This window comes from Muntiacus reevesi, chromosome 1 (genome assembly GCF_963930625.1).
Source record: "Muntiacus reevesi chromosome 1, mMunRee1.1, whole genome shotgun sequence".
NCBI classification, from domain to species: domain Eukaryota; kingdom Metazoa; phylum Chordata; class Mammalia; order Artiodactyla; family Cervidae; genus Muntiacus; species Muntiacus reevesi.
In genome coordinates this window covers 177,926,534-177,942,497 of record NC_089249.1, presented here as the reverse complement: position 1 = coordinate 177,942,497, position 15,964 = coordinate 177,926,534, and the positions used below count along the sequence as shown (strand labels likewise).

Genomic DNA, 15,964 nt, shown 5'->3' with positions numbered 1-15,964 from the left:
CAGTGAGTCTGTGTGGCAGGCACCTCCCTGGACCTCCTCCGGAAAGTGGTCACACGCACGCTGCGGAGGGGACGCACGGGCCTCTCAGGAGGCCGTGGGACCCGGGGCCTGAGCTGACACTAATTGGAGGGGACACGGAATGCCCCCAGGCACACCCCGCGCCCTGCTGTCAGGCGGCAGCTGCAGAAGGTGTTAGCTTGGTCCAGCCTGACTCGTGAGGGGCGCAGTGGCCAGGCCCACCCTGTGTCATTTCTCTGATGTTCGGGTGGATACGGGGAGCTGCACTCAGCAGGAGAAAGAGCTACAGCGGCAGGAAAGGCCAAGGGGAAGACGTTATAACCACCCACGCCCAGAGCCAAGAATCCGGCAGAACGTGCCGAAGGCCAGTGTCAGGACTTGGCGCCACTGTCAGAGACCCTGGCTCACCAGGGTGACCTCAGCTCAGAGGTCAAAATGAGAGGCTGAGATGTGGGGGTGCCGCATACCTGTGGGGCAGGGGGCGTTTGGGAAACCTCTGCACCTTCCTTTAGGTTCTCCCTTTTTCTGTGAACCTAAAACTGCTTTGAAAAGGGGTCTAAAGATAAATTAAAAAATAAAAATCTCGGTTGGATCACGGTGAACAGCAGGAGATTACATAAACAGAGCCGGGTCGCACGCAGCCACCCAGGTGCTGCGCTGTGACTGCCTTCAGCGGGGCAGACGGCATGGCCTCGGGGGTCGCAGTGCCTGCCCAGCAGGGACTGCCCCCTTTCCAACCCCACGAAGGAGGGAGCTCACAGCAGCTTGCGGTCACGTGGGAGAGGCACCAGCATCGCATGGCATGGCCCCAGACTGGCGCTCACCCCCTGCTTGTGTCCCGACATAAGCCTGATGGAGCTCCATCGTTGGGACGACCTGTAGGAAGCCACGCGGTTCACCGTATGGAGGCGTCCCGCGAACACACCCGGGGGCATGGGCTGGCAGTTCTGTGCATGCTGCTGGCCACCCTCACTCTGGAGGGTGGAGGAGTGACACTGAGCAAAATACGGATAAGCCTCTGCACTAAAAACTAAGTGTAATTTTTAGAGACCTACGTTAACGTTCATGAATGGGAACTTGTAGTTTTTTTATTGGTTTCCATTCATCTTGGTACGTTTTTTGTTGTTCAGTCGCTCAGTCGTGTCCGACTCTCTGTGACCCCGTGGACTGCAGCACAACAGGCCTCCCTGTCCATCACCAACGTCTGGACTTTCTCAAACTCATGTCCATCGAGTCAGTCATGCCATCCAACCATCTCATCCCCTGTCATCCCCTTCTCCCACTTTCAATCTTTCCCAGCATCAAGATCTTTTCCAATAAGCCAGCTCTTCACATCAGGTGGCCAAAGTATTGGAGGTTCAGCTTCAATAGATACATAGATTTACTGCAATTCCTACCAAAATTCCAATAAGCTATTCTGAGGAAACAGACAAGCTGACTCTAAAATGTATATGATTTCAAGCCTTATGACAAAGCTAACATGCTGAAGACAGTGTGGTGTGGACACAAGGAGAGAGAAGCTCATTAATGCACAGGCACAGAGGCAGACCTCCACCTCTGGTCAGTTGGCAAAGGGGGCGCGCCAACCACACAGGAGGGAAAGTCTGCCCAGCAAACATCGGAACGACTGGGTGTCCCCTGGATAAAAGTGGACCTTGACCCCTTCCCCACTCCACGCACAGGATCACCGAGAGGGGGTCATAACCTCAACAGAGAACTTGACGCCACAGGGCTTCTGGAAGAAAACCCGGGAAGAGGTCTTCAGGACCTCTAGGTGGACAGGACTTTCCCGGGGAGGATCCGAACAGCACAGACCATGAAAGACCCCCGGGAAGAAAGAGGACTTGAGCTCTGGGGTTTCAGGCCCTCTGGCCTCTGAGCCCCTGTGCTGACCGCAGCCGCCCTGGGGCAGGGTCTGGATCAGCCTGTTGGCGCCAGCTCCCATGGTAGCTGAGAGCACCTGGGCCCGCAGGCCTTGGGTCGGCTCGGGGCCCCACCCCAGGGCCCACCGCGGTGCCCAACCCCCACCTGGTGAGCCACAGGGGCGGAGCCAGGCCCACGCCAGCCCTCCCCAAGACTCGGGGCTGCCGCAGGGTGAGTGCCCATCTCAAGAGCGGGACCCTGGAGCCTGCCTCTGGAGGCTCTTAGGCCCAGTGAGGACCGGGACACGTGGACGTGGCCGTGACCGCCAGCAGCACACTCTGGTCGGGCCTGGACGGACCCTTCCCAGGAAGGACAGATGAGGGAGCCGGACCCAGGCAGACTCCCAGGGAAGGGCAGGGGCTAGGGGCAGGGGTCGGGGGTGCCAGCGGCAGGGGAGGGGGCTGCAGTCCTGGCCCCCGTCTGCTGCACATTGAGTGCAGAGCGGCCCAGGGCTGGGCCCTCCCCGGCCCTCAGAGCCTGCCTGTCTGCGGTGTGCCTGGGGATCCTCAGGGCGCGAGTCCTGGCTGTGTGCTCCTGGGCCCTGGGTGCCCTAGCCCATGGCTCTGTGGGCCGCGGGGCCTCTGTGGGGGTGGTGGGAGAGGAGGTGTTTGCAGGCTCAAGATCTGACCCAGACTGTACAGTGACAGGGACCCCAGGCCGCTGACCAGCCCACACAACCCATCCTCCAGCCCGGATCCTTCCGGCAAGGTTCTGCTCCCTGAATTCAAACCCCCAGCTCAGGTGCAGTCAGGGAGCAGGGGTCCACTCCACACAGTGAAGACCGATGAAGCCACTTCTTTATTGAACCTTCAAAGGAGGCCAGGGACCTATGGGGGCAACAGCTCAAGGAGAGGTGCTGAGGGTCCATGCGGCCACACCCAGGACATTCCACCGGCGGTGGTGGGGGGACGGGCCGCCTGGGGCGGGGCAGATGCCTGGGCAGGGCAGCCGCTGGCCAGTGCCCCCTGCAGAGTCTGTTCGCCCCGGGCCTACCCGCCCGCTCCCAGGGTGGACGAGGGGCAGGCAGCCCGTCACAGCTTGTTGCGGGGGCAGCGCTGCAGGGCGTCCCGCAGGGCCCGGGTCACCCGGCCCACGTTCTCCCGCGTGGCGTTGCCGCCCAGCAGGCCGATCCGCAGCACCTGGGGCAGCGCCGGGGGAGGAGGTCACCTCGGGCGGGGCCTGGCTGCCAGCCCCAAGGTCAGCGCAGAGCCTGCTGGCGTCCCCCAGTGCGGGAGGAGGGGCCGGGGTGCACTTCACTGAGTCACTCCCGGGTTCAGAGAAAGGTGTCCCCTTCCTGCTACCACTGGCCTAGGCCTGGGCCTGGAGCGATCACGGCCGCAGGGCCCTTACCTTCCCAGCCGAGGGCCCAAGGCCGCCCGCAATCTCGATGTCGTGGTGGTCCATGATGTACTTGACAATGTCCCTCCAGTCATAGCCCGTGGGGACCACCACACTGGTGATTGTGGGCAGTCGGAGCGCCTGCAGGACGCATGGGGCTCGGCCACCTCCTGACAGATCGCAGGGAGCCCCCCCTGCCCGGCCTCCAGAGGGGTGGCAGGGAGGGTCGAGCATGGGGGTGGGAGGAAGGGCCTATAGAGCGGGGTCTCCACCCTCCCAGCAGCCACGCCCGCGGGCTGGTGCTCAGGGTGGGGCTTCCAGCCTCCAGGGACTCCTGCCCCCCCCGCCCCCGCCCTGTGTCCGCTCTCTGGCAGGTCACACACTGAAGCTCGGGGTGCCTGGCTCACCCAGCATACCCCACCCCTAACCCCTTCCAGGCTGGTATCTGGCCGGGGCTCTGAGGGCCAACGGGCATCTTCCGGCTCAGAGATCACCCACGACTCCAGGCAGGAGGCTTTGGGGGGAGCAGGGGCACCCAGTTAAGTGTCCTGAGATCCAGAGGCCAGAAAACCATGACCATGAACATGACTGCTCCCACCCCGGACCCACATATCCAGATGGGGGCTGGACAGGAGCTCTCCCTTCTCCCCACTCCTACCAGCTGCCCCGGCCTCCTGCCCCTTGCCCCCTGCCCTCTGACCCCCTGCTCCCACCCCTGCTCCTGCCTTCTGCCTCTGCCCCCTTCCCTTGCCTCCCGCTCCCCACCCCTGCCCCCAGCCCCCTGCACTCTGACCCCTGCCCCCTGCCCTCTGACCCCTGCCCCCTGCGCTCTGCCCCCTGCCCCCACCCCCTGCCCTGCCTTCCTCACCGGGTCCTTCACGAACAGCTGCAGGCCCAGCCCCTGCAGACACGCGTGCAGGTACTCGGAGGCCTCGCGGTGCTGTCGCCAGCTGTTCTCCAGGCCCTGGAGGGAGAGAGTGCAGGCTGGGGGGTGGGCGGGTTCCCTCCTTGGGGCTGGAGCGGGAGAAGCTGGCTGGCATGCACAGTAGGGGAGCTCTGGCCTGGGGAGGCTCTTCTCTCCTGTCCTGGACACTGGACCCTTTGGAAGCCCCCTTGAACCGCAGGTTTAGGGCCCTGACTCTTTCCAAGGGCCGGGCCTGGGCCCCTCGGGGGCAGTGGGAATAGTCTGGAGGGGAAATAACCTGGGCCCCAACCAGTGGTTGGGTCCTCCAGGCCCCTGGGAGGGGGTGTGCACCCACCCAGAGGCGGGGAGCTGGCCAGGTGCAGACAGTGCCCTCCCAGCCCCTGACCCCACAGGCCGTGTTCTGGAGGCCCAGCCTCCCCTGCTTCCAGAGCTCACAGCCGGAGCCCCGCTCTGGAGAACCCCCGCCGAGTGTGCAGCCCCCAGCCTCTCGGCTGCACACGCCAGCCCGAGGCTGGGACAGCCTTGCCCACGGCCCAGCCTGAGTCTAGCCCGGCCCAGGGCAGTGGTGACCTGAGTAGACACAGGGCAGACGTGGTTGGTGCAGCACTGCAGCCTCACTGAGGCTGGCCGCGGCCCAGGCCTCTGCTGGCCGCTGGGCTGGCCGCTGGGGGCTGTCCCGGTATGTTTCTGGGCCCCTTGGGTCCCAAGAGTATGGACACTGCCCTGGTCACGGGCGCCGCCCTGGGGGCGTCACAGTCGCTGACCCGTGTGGCTCCTGCCCTCCCTGGGAGCGGCGGGCACAGCGGGGCTCCTGGAGGGGGTCTCACTCCCTGGCCTTCCCTTGGGCCCGCCCTCTCTCCTGCCACCCGGCCTCCCTGCTCACAGGCTGCTTCCCCTCTGCCTGCCCTGTGTGTGCTTTACTGGGAGCCAGAGGGCGGGAACGTGGCCTCATCTGTCCCCTCGCTGTGTCTGCCCCCAGGCCCCCCTCGGTTGGCAGCCAGCCCCCAGCCCCGCCCAGAGCCCTCCCGACCCGGCCCATGCTCTCTCCAGCAAGGCGCCCCAGGCTGCGGGAGCCCTGGGTGGGGGCTCCGGGGCTCCCCAGACTCGCCCTGCGGGACCCAGCCCCAGGCTCCCCGACTGCCCCCGCCCCCCGCACCTGCTCCGCCAGGTGGGCCAGGCTCTCCCTCAGGCTGTACAGGCTGACGACGGGGGTGGTGTGGTGGTACCTGGGGCACAGAGGGCCCGGGTCAGTGGACGCGCTCGGGCAGTGACTTGCTCTCCCCCAGCCCCCTCCCAGGGGAGCAGGGTCCAGTTTAGGGGTTACGGACTCGGGACCCAAAGGACAGGCAGATGGGGTGGGCGCGGGGCTCCAGGCAGGGGCAGCGGCCAGGCCGCCGGGGCAGGTGGACGGTAGTGGAGGCCGGGCACTGGGTCCCGCCTGGAGCCCGGCGCCTCGCTGAGCCGCTGGGCAGGCAGGGCAAAGTTCCTGGAGGGCATTTCAGGCCTGGCACTGGAGAGCCTGTGGCTCCGGCCAGGGTGGGGGGAATGAAGGTGGGGGGTCCCCCCTGTCAGTCCTTGCACCCCCATGCCCTCACTCACATCCTGGGCTTGTCATCACAGCCCCAGAAGTTGGCCAGCCACTTGATGTCCAGGTAGAAAGAGACAGGCTTGGTCTTACGAGCATAGATCTTACTTCTGGGGAGAAAGAACCAGCAACAGTGCCGCTTGGTTCTCAGAAGTGAGCCCGGGCGGGGGTGCTCAGGCCCCAGTGTCTGCGTTTAGACCCCCGGGGGTCCAGCCTGTGCCTCTACCCGGGGTTGTGAGCCTGTCCCTCAGGACCCAGCTGGCACCCCCTTCCCTGTCCCCTCCCGCGGAGTCGCCCTACACTATTCCCAGGTCAGAGAGAAAGGATGGGAAGGTCTGCTGGATGGTGAGTTCAAACACAGAAAGACTGCGGAGGGGACCCAGTTTGAGGAAATCATCTGGGAAACTTGTTTGGAAAACTGGGGAAATCTGAAGACTGTAGTAGTCACGTTGTTTCCAGACTGCTGTTCTAACCTACAGACCCAGGACTGGAGTGGCCACACGCCAAGCTCCAGGCAGTCCGCCCATTGCAGGCCCGCCCCGCAGGCCCAGTCTGCAATAGCTCCTTCCTTGATGTCTGTCCTTTGCTACTGTTCCTCCTGAATGCAAGGGTCTTCACACAAGGATTGATGCTTTCCAACTGTGGTGCTGGAGAAGACTCTGAGAGTCCCTTGGACTGCAGGGAGATCAAACCAGTGAGTACTAAAGGAAATCAACCCTGAAAATTATTGGAAGAAATAATGCTGAAGCTCCAATACTTTGGCCACCTGATGGGAAGAGCAGTCTCCTTGGAAAAGATCCTGATGCTGGGAAAGATGGAAGGCAGGAGGAGAAGGGGATGACAGAGGATGAGATGGTTGGATGGCATCACCGACTCTACAGACATGAGGTTGAGTAAACTCCCGGAGTTGGTGATGGACAGGGATGCCTGGTGTGCTGCAGTCCGTGGGGTCGCAAAGAGTCGGACAAATCTTAGTGACTAAACAACACCAATACATGAGTCAGACTCCTCTGTCTGTCTCAAGCATGAAGCCAAGGAGAGACGCTGTCAGCAGCCAAGGGCCTCTGTTTAGTCCTGAACGGGCTTTCTGCCCGGTTGCCTGGCCTGTCCCTATGCTAAACGGATGCCAAATGCATAAGACACATAGGTATACCGGCCCTGAGGTTTCCTCTATTTGTTCAATACATTCTACAATGTTTATTGCACAGTTATCTGTCTGTCCATTTATCTGTTTCAGAAATCTGAACATAGGGTCACCATATACTTATGCTCTGTGTTTAGTGGTGAGATTTAAATCTTAATAATTTAAAAATAGTATACCCACAAAAAAATGACAGAGGGGAGACTGAGGCTAGAGGCCTAGGGATGAGGCCTCATCTCTCCTGAGAGCAAGTGAAGCTGGGGTTCACTGGAGGGGCCTAGAGGACAGCCTGAGAAGAGCCCAGGGCCCGGGAGTGGGAGACCCTGGGCTCCCCGGCAGCCCTCTCCTCCCACTGGGCCTGTCCTGTCCCTCTTTCCCTCCCCGCTGGGGGCCGCTGGCCTTCACTGCCAGTCCTGGGTGGGGGCGGCGGGGCTCACTCACTTGGCCTTGTCACTGAAGGAGATGAGCGAGGTGCCTGGGGGCGCGTTCAGGACCTTCTGGGAGCCCGAGTAGAGGACGTCGATGCCTGCGGGGGAGGGGTGCACACTCAGGGGCCGAGCCCACTGGGGGGTCATGGGGGCCGCTCGGCCCAGACACTGCCAGTCCAGCAAACGTCGGGTGTCCTGGGACCCGCCATCCAGCTGTGCAAACAGGGAGGAGCGTGCTGTGGGACCAGGCCCCTCGCCTGCAGGACCGACAGAGTTCCAGGCGGGCTGAGCTAACCAGAGGCCCACGCTAGTGTCTGCTTGCTGTGGCAGACTCCCATGGCTGGGGTCAAAGTGCAGGCAGAGGCGGTGCGGGTGGCCAAGGGGGAGGAAAGGTGATGCTCTCACATCTTGAGGTGCCCGTCCACGGGGTGCCCCCACCACCCGGGGATTTTAGGATACGGGTAGCAGCAGCAGAAGGCCCTGGGCAAGCAGCCAGATGGGAGGACAGAGGACCAGGGCTGGGATCGAGCCCTGCCCCACCGCCACCTCTCTGAGGGTGGGGCCGATGGGAAACCGAGGCCCGCTGGACGGGGTCCCAGGTGCCTGCCCGCACCCGCCCCGTCAGGGCTCTGACTCTCTCCAAGTGCTTGTCCGGCAGTGTCCCTCTCTCCCTCCCCCTCTCCCTGGGCTTGTCCGGGCCCGACGGCACAGCGGGGACACGGGGTGTGGTCAGTATGGAGAGTGTCCTGCCCTGGGAGGAGCTGGTGCGTGCCCCGGGGCCTGTGGAGACCGGGCCCCGTGTGTGGCTGCCGGACGTGCTCGGAGCACGGGACAGCGGGGAGGACTTCTGAGCCTCAGAGCCCACGGACGGCTGGAGTGGGGGGCACGCACTCACCCTGCCGGTCCATGTGGATGGGGGCGCCCCCCAGGGATGCCACCGAATCCACCAGGAGCAGGCACTGGTACCTGGGGGGCAGCAGAGAGCAGGACAGGGCTTCACATGGCGGCCCGCCCTGAGCTGGGGCCGTCCGCAGCCCCCAGCAGGGCGGACGTCACACAGGGGCTCAGGATGGCCAGGCCCCCAGGGCTAGACCACGGGTCCCCCACAGGTACTCGAGAGGGCCAGCCAGGCCAGCCCTGTGGCTCAGCTGGGTGCTCTGAGCTCGGAGGCCCCAGGGCTGTGTGGGGTCCGGGGAGCTGGGCAGCTCAAGGCTGGCCCTCCGTCTGTCCAGCAGCCCACTGGGCAGAAGTCCAGTGAGTGCAGAGGACAGAGTCCAGGAACAGGCTGAGCTGAACCTCTGACCCTCCTCCACCCCATACTTTCCTAGAAGAAAGGCACAAAGAGGTCCCTGTGGACCCCTGGGGGTCACAGCCCAGGTGACACTTGTGAGCTCGGCCCACTGGACAGGACTCCAGGGGGCAGGTGGTCCTGGCTGGGGCTGTGGCCAGCGGCCCTGTGGCCGCCTTGGAGGACAGACAGCAGGCCTGCCAGGATGATCCAGCCTGGAGGTGGAGTTTCTCTCCTTTCATCCTGTGGTCAACTGTCCAGAGCAGAAGTGCTGGTCCTGGAAGGGGACCCTGTGGAGGGGTGGGGGCCCTGGGGAAGCCAGTTGAGGGCAGGGGCTTCTCGGGGGCTCTGGGGTCAGGGCAAGGTGGTCAGGCCGTGGGCCCAAGACTGCAGGGTCGGTATCAAGCCCTAACCTGCATGGAGGGAGGTGGCACTCTGGGGACACCTGATCCTGCTCTCAGACCGGAGGGTGCACCCAGGCTCTGCCCAGGCCCAGGAGGACCCCAAGAAAGCCTGAACCCAACTCCACACGAGAGAGGCTGGGATGGGCCCAGTGGGATAGGGAGCTGGGCCTCCCTGTTACTTCCTGTGAGGAGGGGCCCGCCAGCACCCCAGCCACCCCAGCCAATCCCCAGCCTGTATCTGAACTGGGCTTGGCTCTGCCCCAGGACCGACACTCAGGGCCAGGCTCACCTGAGGGACACGCTCACCTGAGGGACACACTCACCTGAGGGACAGGCTCACCTGAGGGCACAGGCTCACCTGAGGGACAGGCTCACCTGAGGGGTCAGGCTCACCTGAGGGACACACTCACCTGAGGGACACGCTCACCTGAGGGCACAGGCTCACCTGAGGGACAGGCTCACCTGAGGGGCACGCTCATCTGAGGGCACAGGCTCACCTGAGGGGCCAGGCTCACCTGAGGGACAGGCTCACCTGAGGGGTCAGGCTCACCTGAGGGACACGCTCACCTGAGGGCACAGGCTCACCTGAGGGACACACTCACCTGAGGGACACACTCACCTGAGGGGTCAGGCTCACCTGAGGGACACACTCACCTGAGGGACACGCTCACCTGAGGGACACACTCATCTGAGGGCACAGGCTCACCTGAGGGGCCAGGCTCACCTGAGGGACAGGCTCACCTGAGGGGCACGCTCATCTGAGGGCACAGGCTCACCTGAGGGGCCAGGCTCACCTGAGGGACAGGCTCACCTGAGGGGTCAGGCTCACCTGAGGGACACGCTCACCTGAGGGCACAGGCTCACCTGAGGGACACACTCACCTGAGGGACACACTCACCTGAGGGGTCAGGCTCACCTGAGGTACACACTCACCTGAGGGACACGCTCACCTGAGGGACACACTCACCTGAGGGGTCAGGCTCACCTGAGGGACACACTCACCTGAGGGACACGCTCACCTGAGGGACACACTCATCTGAGGGCACAGGCTCACCTGAGGGGCCAGGCTCACCTGAGGGACACACTCACCTGAGGGGTCAGGCTCACCTGAGGGACACACTCATCTGAGGGACACACTCACCTGAGGGACAGGCTCACCTGAGGGGTCAGACTCACCTGAGGGACACACTCACCTGAGGGCACAGGCTCACCTGAGGGGTCAGGCTCACCTGAGGGACACACTCACCTGAGGGACACACTCACCTGAGGGACAGGCTCACCTGAGGGACACACTCACCTGAGGGCACAGGCTCACCTGAGGGACACAGGCTCACCTGAGGGACAGGCTCACCTGAGGGACACACTCACCTGAGGGACAGGCTCACCTGAGGGACAGGCTCACCTGAGGGCACAGGCTCACCTGAGGGGTCAGGCTCACCTGAGGGACACACTCATCTGAGGGCACAGGCTCACCTGAGAGGTCAGGCTCACCTGAGGGGTCAGGCTCACCTGAGGGACACACTCACCTGAGGGCACAGGCTCACCTGAGAGACAGGCTCACCTGAGGGACACACTCACCTGAGGGCACAGGCTCACCTGAGGGGTCAGGCTCACCTGAGGGACACACTCACCTGAGGGACACACTCATCTGAGGGCACAGGCTCACCTGAGAGGTCAGGCTCACCTGAGGGGTCAGGCTCACCTGAGGGACACACTCACCTGAGGGCACAGGCTCACCTGAGGGACACACTCACCTGAGGGACACGCTCACCTGAGGGACACACTCACATGAGGGACATACTCACCTGAGGGGTCAGGCTCACCTGAGGGACACACTCATCTGAGGGACACACTCATCTGAGGGCACAGGCTCACCTGAGGGGCCAGGCTCACCTGAGGGACACTCTCATCTGAGGGGCCAGGCTCACCTGAGGACACAGGCTCACCTGAGGGACAGGCTCACCTGAGGGGCACGCTCATCTGAGGGACACACTCATCTGAGGGCACAGGCTCACCTGAGGGGCCAGGCTCACCTGAGGGACACACTCATCTGAGGGGCCAGGCTCACCTGAGGACACAGGCTCACCTGAGGGACACACTCACCTGAGGGACATGCTCACCTGAGGGACAGGCTCACCTGAGGGGCACGCTCATCTGAGGGACAGGCTCACCTGAGGGGTCAGGCTCACTGAGGGGCCAGGCTCACCTGAGGGACAGGCTCACCTGAGGGGCATGCTCATCTGAGGGACAGGCTCACCTGAGGGGTCAGGCTCACCTGAGGGACACACTCACCTGAGGGACAGGCTCACCTGAGGGACAGGCTCACCTGAGGGGCATGCTCATCTGAGGGACAGGCTCACCTGAGGGGTCAGGCTCATCTGAGGGGTCAGGCTCACCTGAGGGACACACTCACCTGAGGGACAGGCTCACCTGAGGGGCACGCTCACCTGAGGGACAGGCTCACCTGAGGGGTCAGGCTCACCTGAGGGACACACTCATCTGAGGGACAGGCTCACCTGAGGGACAGGCTCACCTGAGGGGCACGCTCATCTGAGGGCCAGGCTCACCTGAGGGGTCAGGCTCACCTGAGGGACACACTCACCTGAGGGACAGGCTCACCTGAGGGACAGGCTCACCTGAGGGGCACGCTCATCTGAGGGCCAGGCTCACCTGAGGGGTCAGGCTCACCTGAGGGACACGCTCACCTGAGGGACAGGCTCACCTGAGGGACAGGCTCACCTGAGGGGCACGCTCATCTGAGGGACAGGCTCACCTGAGGGGTCAGGCTCACCTGAGGGACACACTCATCTGAGGGCACAGGCTCACCTGAGAGGTCAGGCTCACCTGAGGGGTCAGGCTCACCTGAGGACACAGGCTCACCTGAGGGACATGCTCACCTGAGGGACACACTCATCTGAGGGACACACTCATCTGAGGGCCAGGCTCACCTGAGGGGTCAGGCTCACCTAAGGGATACGCTCACCTGAGGGACACGCTCACCTGAGGGACATGCTCACCTGAGGGACACACTCATCTGAGGGGTCAGGCTCAGCTGAGGGCCAGGCTCACCTGAGGGGACAGGCTGACCTGAGAGCCTAGGCTTAACTATGGGGCTAGGCTCACCTGAGGGCCTGGCTTACTTGAGGGCCAGGCTCACCTGAAGGCCAGGCTCAGCTGTGGGGACAGGAGTACCTGTGACAGAGCTCCCCATAGCCATCGAGGGGCTGCATCACGCCAGTGGATGACTCTCCATGGGCCAGGAACAGGAGCACTGGCTTGTGCCGGGCCAGGGCCTGAGGGGGGAGGTGACAGCCTGAGGCAGAGCCAGTGGGGCAGGGCCTCCCAGTCTGCCGGCCCCTCGCGTGAGGACTGTCCTGTGAGGGCAGGATGAGGCCTGCCCTGACACTCCCGCCCACAGACGGCCCCATAGACGGCCAGATCTGGGCAGCAGGGACTGTCCTGTGAGGGTGGGACGAGCTCTGCCCCTGACACTCCCGCCCACAGACGGCCCCATAGACGGCCCCATAGATGGCCAGATCTGGGCAGTGGGGACTGTCCTGTAAGGGTGGGACTAGCCCTGCCCCTGACACTCCCGCCCACAGACGGCCCCATAGACGGCCAGATCTGGGCAGCGGGGACTGTCCTGTGAGGGTGGGACGAGACCGACCCTGAACACTTCTGCCCACGGATGGCCACATAGATGGCCAGATCTGGGCAGCGGGAACCGGACCCTCCTCTAGCCCCGCCGGTGCTGGCAGGGCCGCGCAACTCGGGTCTGAGAGGAGGGCTCATTCCAGGACAACGTGGTCTTTCTTCCTGAGGCTGAGCCAGAGTGGCCCCAGCCCGCCCACCCCATTCTTCCGGGGACATCATGAGGTCAGCCTGGTTCTGGGCTGGTTGGGCTGATCCTGCCCAATGGGGGTCTGGCACCGCAAGACTCAGGGCATGGCCTGATCCCCCCCACTCCTGTCCCTGCACCCTGCCAAGGCCTCGGTCCTGACCTAGCTTCCTTGGGGAGCTGAATCCTCCCGGTCAAACTTCTACCTGCCCCCAGTTGTGGGAAAGTTTTCAGGGCCGGGCAGCTGGGCTCAGAAGACCCGGGGACCCGCCAAGGCCCCCTCCCTGCCCTGAGCCAGCCCAGCTGACCGGCCCCTCCCTGGGTCATTGCATCCCCCGTACCTCCTCCACCTCCTGCAGAGTGAAGTGGCCTCCAGGCACCTTGATCATCGGGTACACGCGGGCTCCTGGGGGCAACGTGAGTGGTGAGCGCCCCTACTCACACAGGTGGGGACCAGCACTAGGGACAGTGGTCGTGCTGAGCAGGTGGGGCCTGTGGGGGCCGTCCACACTGGCCCAGCTGCTGCCCAGGAGAGGAGGTTGGGGTGTGCTCAGTGAATCCAGGCTCTGCGGTGCATGGATGGGAGCAGGTCCCGCAGCTCTCAGTCCCCTGCTCTGGCCACCTTCCCTGAGCCCAGCCAGACGGGGGCACCCCTGTCCCTTGCAGCACTCCCCAGAGAGGAAGTACAGATCTGTGCAGGGCTGAGCTTCAGAGGGTGACATCAGAGGTGACTTCAGAGGGTGAAATCAGAGGGTGACTTCAGAGAGTGACATCAGAGGGTGACATCAGGGGGTGACTTCAGGGGGTGACATCAGAGAGTGACATCAGAGGGTGACATCAGAGGTGACTTCAGAGCATGACATCAGAGGGTGCCATCAGAAGTGACTTCGGAGGGTGACATCAGAGTGACATCAGAGGGTATCAGGGGGTGACTTCAGGGAGTGACTTCAGGGAGTGACATCAGGGGGTGACTTCAGAGGGTGACTTCGGAGGCTGACATCAGAGGGTAACTTCAGAGGCACCACAGAGTTTGATGAAGGACTGATGGATGAGGGAGGCCTGAGCGGGCTTTGCCCTCTTTGGAGCCTGGGGGCTCCAGGAAGGCAGGCCCTTGTGCTGCTCCCTGTCTCGTCCCCCCGCACCCCATGCACAGCAGACCCCCAGCCTCATGTTCAGGAGGCAGGGAGTCCCAGGACCGTCCCAGAGACCCAAGCCGGGGGTGTGGGGTGAGGTGGGGAGCCCCAGGCCAGGAGGGTGCCCTGCCCAACTCGGGGTCCCCTTGAAGCCAATGTGTAGACTGGAGGGGCCCTGGCGAGGGGCCAAGACCCCCTCAGGCTGTCAGGGGTTGTCCGTTAACCTGGACCGAATGCGGCCGCGTGTGGAACTGACCAGCCAGGAGCTTCACGATGTTTCCAAACCACGATCAATCATTAAACCCAAAGCACACAGGGGCTCCGACTTCTGTCTCTCTCTCCAGAAAATTTTACTCTGAGACTGCAAACTCTGTCCCTACCTCAGCATTTTGCGGCTGTAGAAACTGCTTCTGAGATTTTACGGGAGGTGCAGCTTCTGGAATTTTGTTCTGTGACAGGGGCGGGGCTAGCCCCTAGAGACCTCAGAGAGCTGGGGGGTCCCCCAGGTTTGGACTGAGACCCGCGGAGACCCTGCAGTGCTGGCCTCTCCATGGGCTCGGGAAACTGCTGACCCCAAGTTCCAAGAGACCAGCGGATGGGGGCCCCGGAGCATCCTGACGTCCACTTGGAGGAGGCAGCAGGCCGGCAGGAGATGGAGGCATGAAGTGTGGGGAGGGGTGTAGGTTCCGCCTGGGGAGGGCCTGAGGTTGGTAGCCAGACCTGGGTGCTTCCAGGCTTCACGCTGGAGCGGGAGGCCTCAGGGAAGGACGCAGTGAGGAGCCACCCCCCTGCCCCACCTCTTACCGATGCGCTCCGCGATGTCCTGGGCCCGCTGCCCCCAGATGCCGCTGACCCCGACCAGGAAGGAGTCGCCCGGCTCCAGCAGGTTGAACAGGGCGGCCTCCAGGGCGCAGTGCCCCGAGCCGCTGATGGCCAGGGTGAGGGCGTTCCTGGTCTGGAACACGTACTGGATGCCTTGCTTGATCTCGTCCATGATCTGGGGATGGTGGACACACGACTCACAGCCTCCCCGCTCCCGCCCCCGGGAGGAGGCCGCCCCGGGACCGAGGCTGAGTCCTTGGTGACCTACCTGGTATACCTCCCGGTGCATGTGGCCCAGCGTCTGCAGCCCCCCGGCCGCCATGACGCGGGGGGTCAGGTTGGAGGGGCCTGGCCCCAGCAGCAGCCGGCTGGGGATGGACAGCGGCTTGCTCAGGGCCGCCGGAGGGGCCACCAGCAGCGAGTGGGAGGCCATAGTCCTCACCCAGCCTGCCGCCCTGTGCCCCAGGACCGCCCTGGCCGTGGTCAGTGCCCAGGGCATTTCCCAGCAGCCCCTGTGCTGGACAACCAGGCGCCGCAGAGCACCGCGGTGTCCAGGAGCCGAGCCTGGAGGGTGGGCCTCGGCTCCACCCCCTGCCTGTGCTGTTGTCGTTGTTACCCAACCGTTATCAATGTCTGCCCTGCACGTAAAGGCCTGGAGACAGGGGTGGTGAACCCCGAGCGTCTGGGGAGGAGCTGGCAAAATCCAGTCAGTGAGAACAGGACAGAGCTGAGCGGGCTGGCCTCTGCCCTCCAGCCCTCCCCCACTCTGTCTCCAGGGATGCCCAGCCCTGTGAGATTGGCGGGCGCAGGCGCCCCATGTTTCACGTATAGGATGGGAGACACAATATTTCCAACTTGGTGGGCATACTGGCTGTGTTAAAAGTTCTCAGTCCTGCTGTGGTTGTGAGGAAGCGGTCATGGGGTGTGGACCTGTGCCAATGACGCTTGAGTTACAGAAGGAGCCCTGGGCCAAATTCAGCCCAGGGCCACAGCTTGCTGACTCTTGCTTAGCTCTTGGAAAAACACACTTTAGAAATATATATGTCCTTTCATGTCATTCCTTTTTTGATTCTGCATATAAGGGATGCCATACAATATTTCTCCTTCTCTGCTTCTTACGT

At 63.4% G+C, this 15,964-nt stretch overlaps 1 protein-coding gene across 1 annotated transcript; it reads right to left on the bottom strand.

Annotated features, from left to right (window-relative positions):
* Positions 1 to 2,705: 2,705 nt before the first annotated feature.
* Positions 2,706 to 15,465, bottom strand: AGXT (alanine--glyoxylate aminotransferase). The gene is made up of 11 exons (XM_065931113.1): positions 15,112 to 15,465; positions 14,826 to 15,018; positions 13,230 to 13,294; positions 12,243 to 12,343; positions 8,254 to 8,324; positions 7,372 to 7,456; positions 5,804 to 5,899; positions 5,361 to 5,430; positions 4,148 to 4,243; positions 3,292 to 3,420; positions 2,706 to 3,080 (listed from the first exon to the last, which is right to left on the bottom strand). The coding sequence occupies exons 1-11, from the start codon at positions 15,340 to 15,342 to the stop codon at positions 2,973 to 2,975; spliced, it is 1,245 nt and encodes a 414-aa protein (XP_065787185.1). The 5' UTR covers positions 15,343 to 15,465; the 3' UTR covers positions 2,706 to 2,972.
* Positions 15,466 to 15,964: the final 499 nt, after the last annotated feature.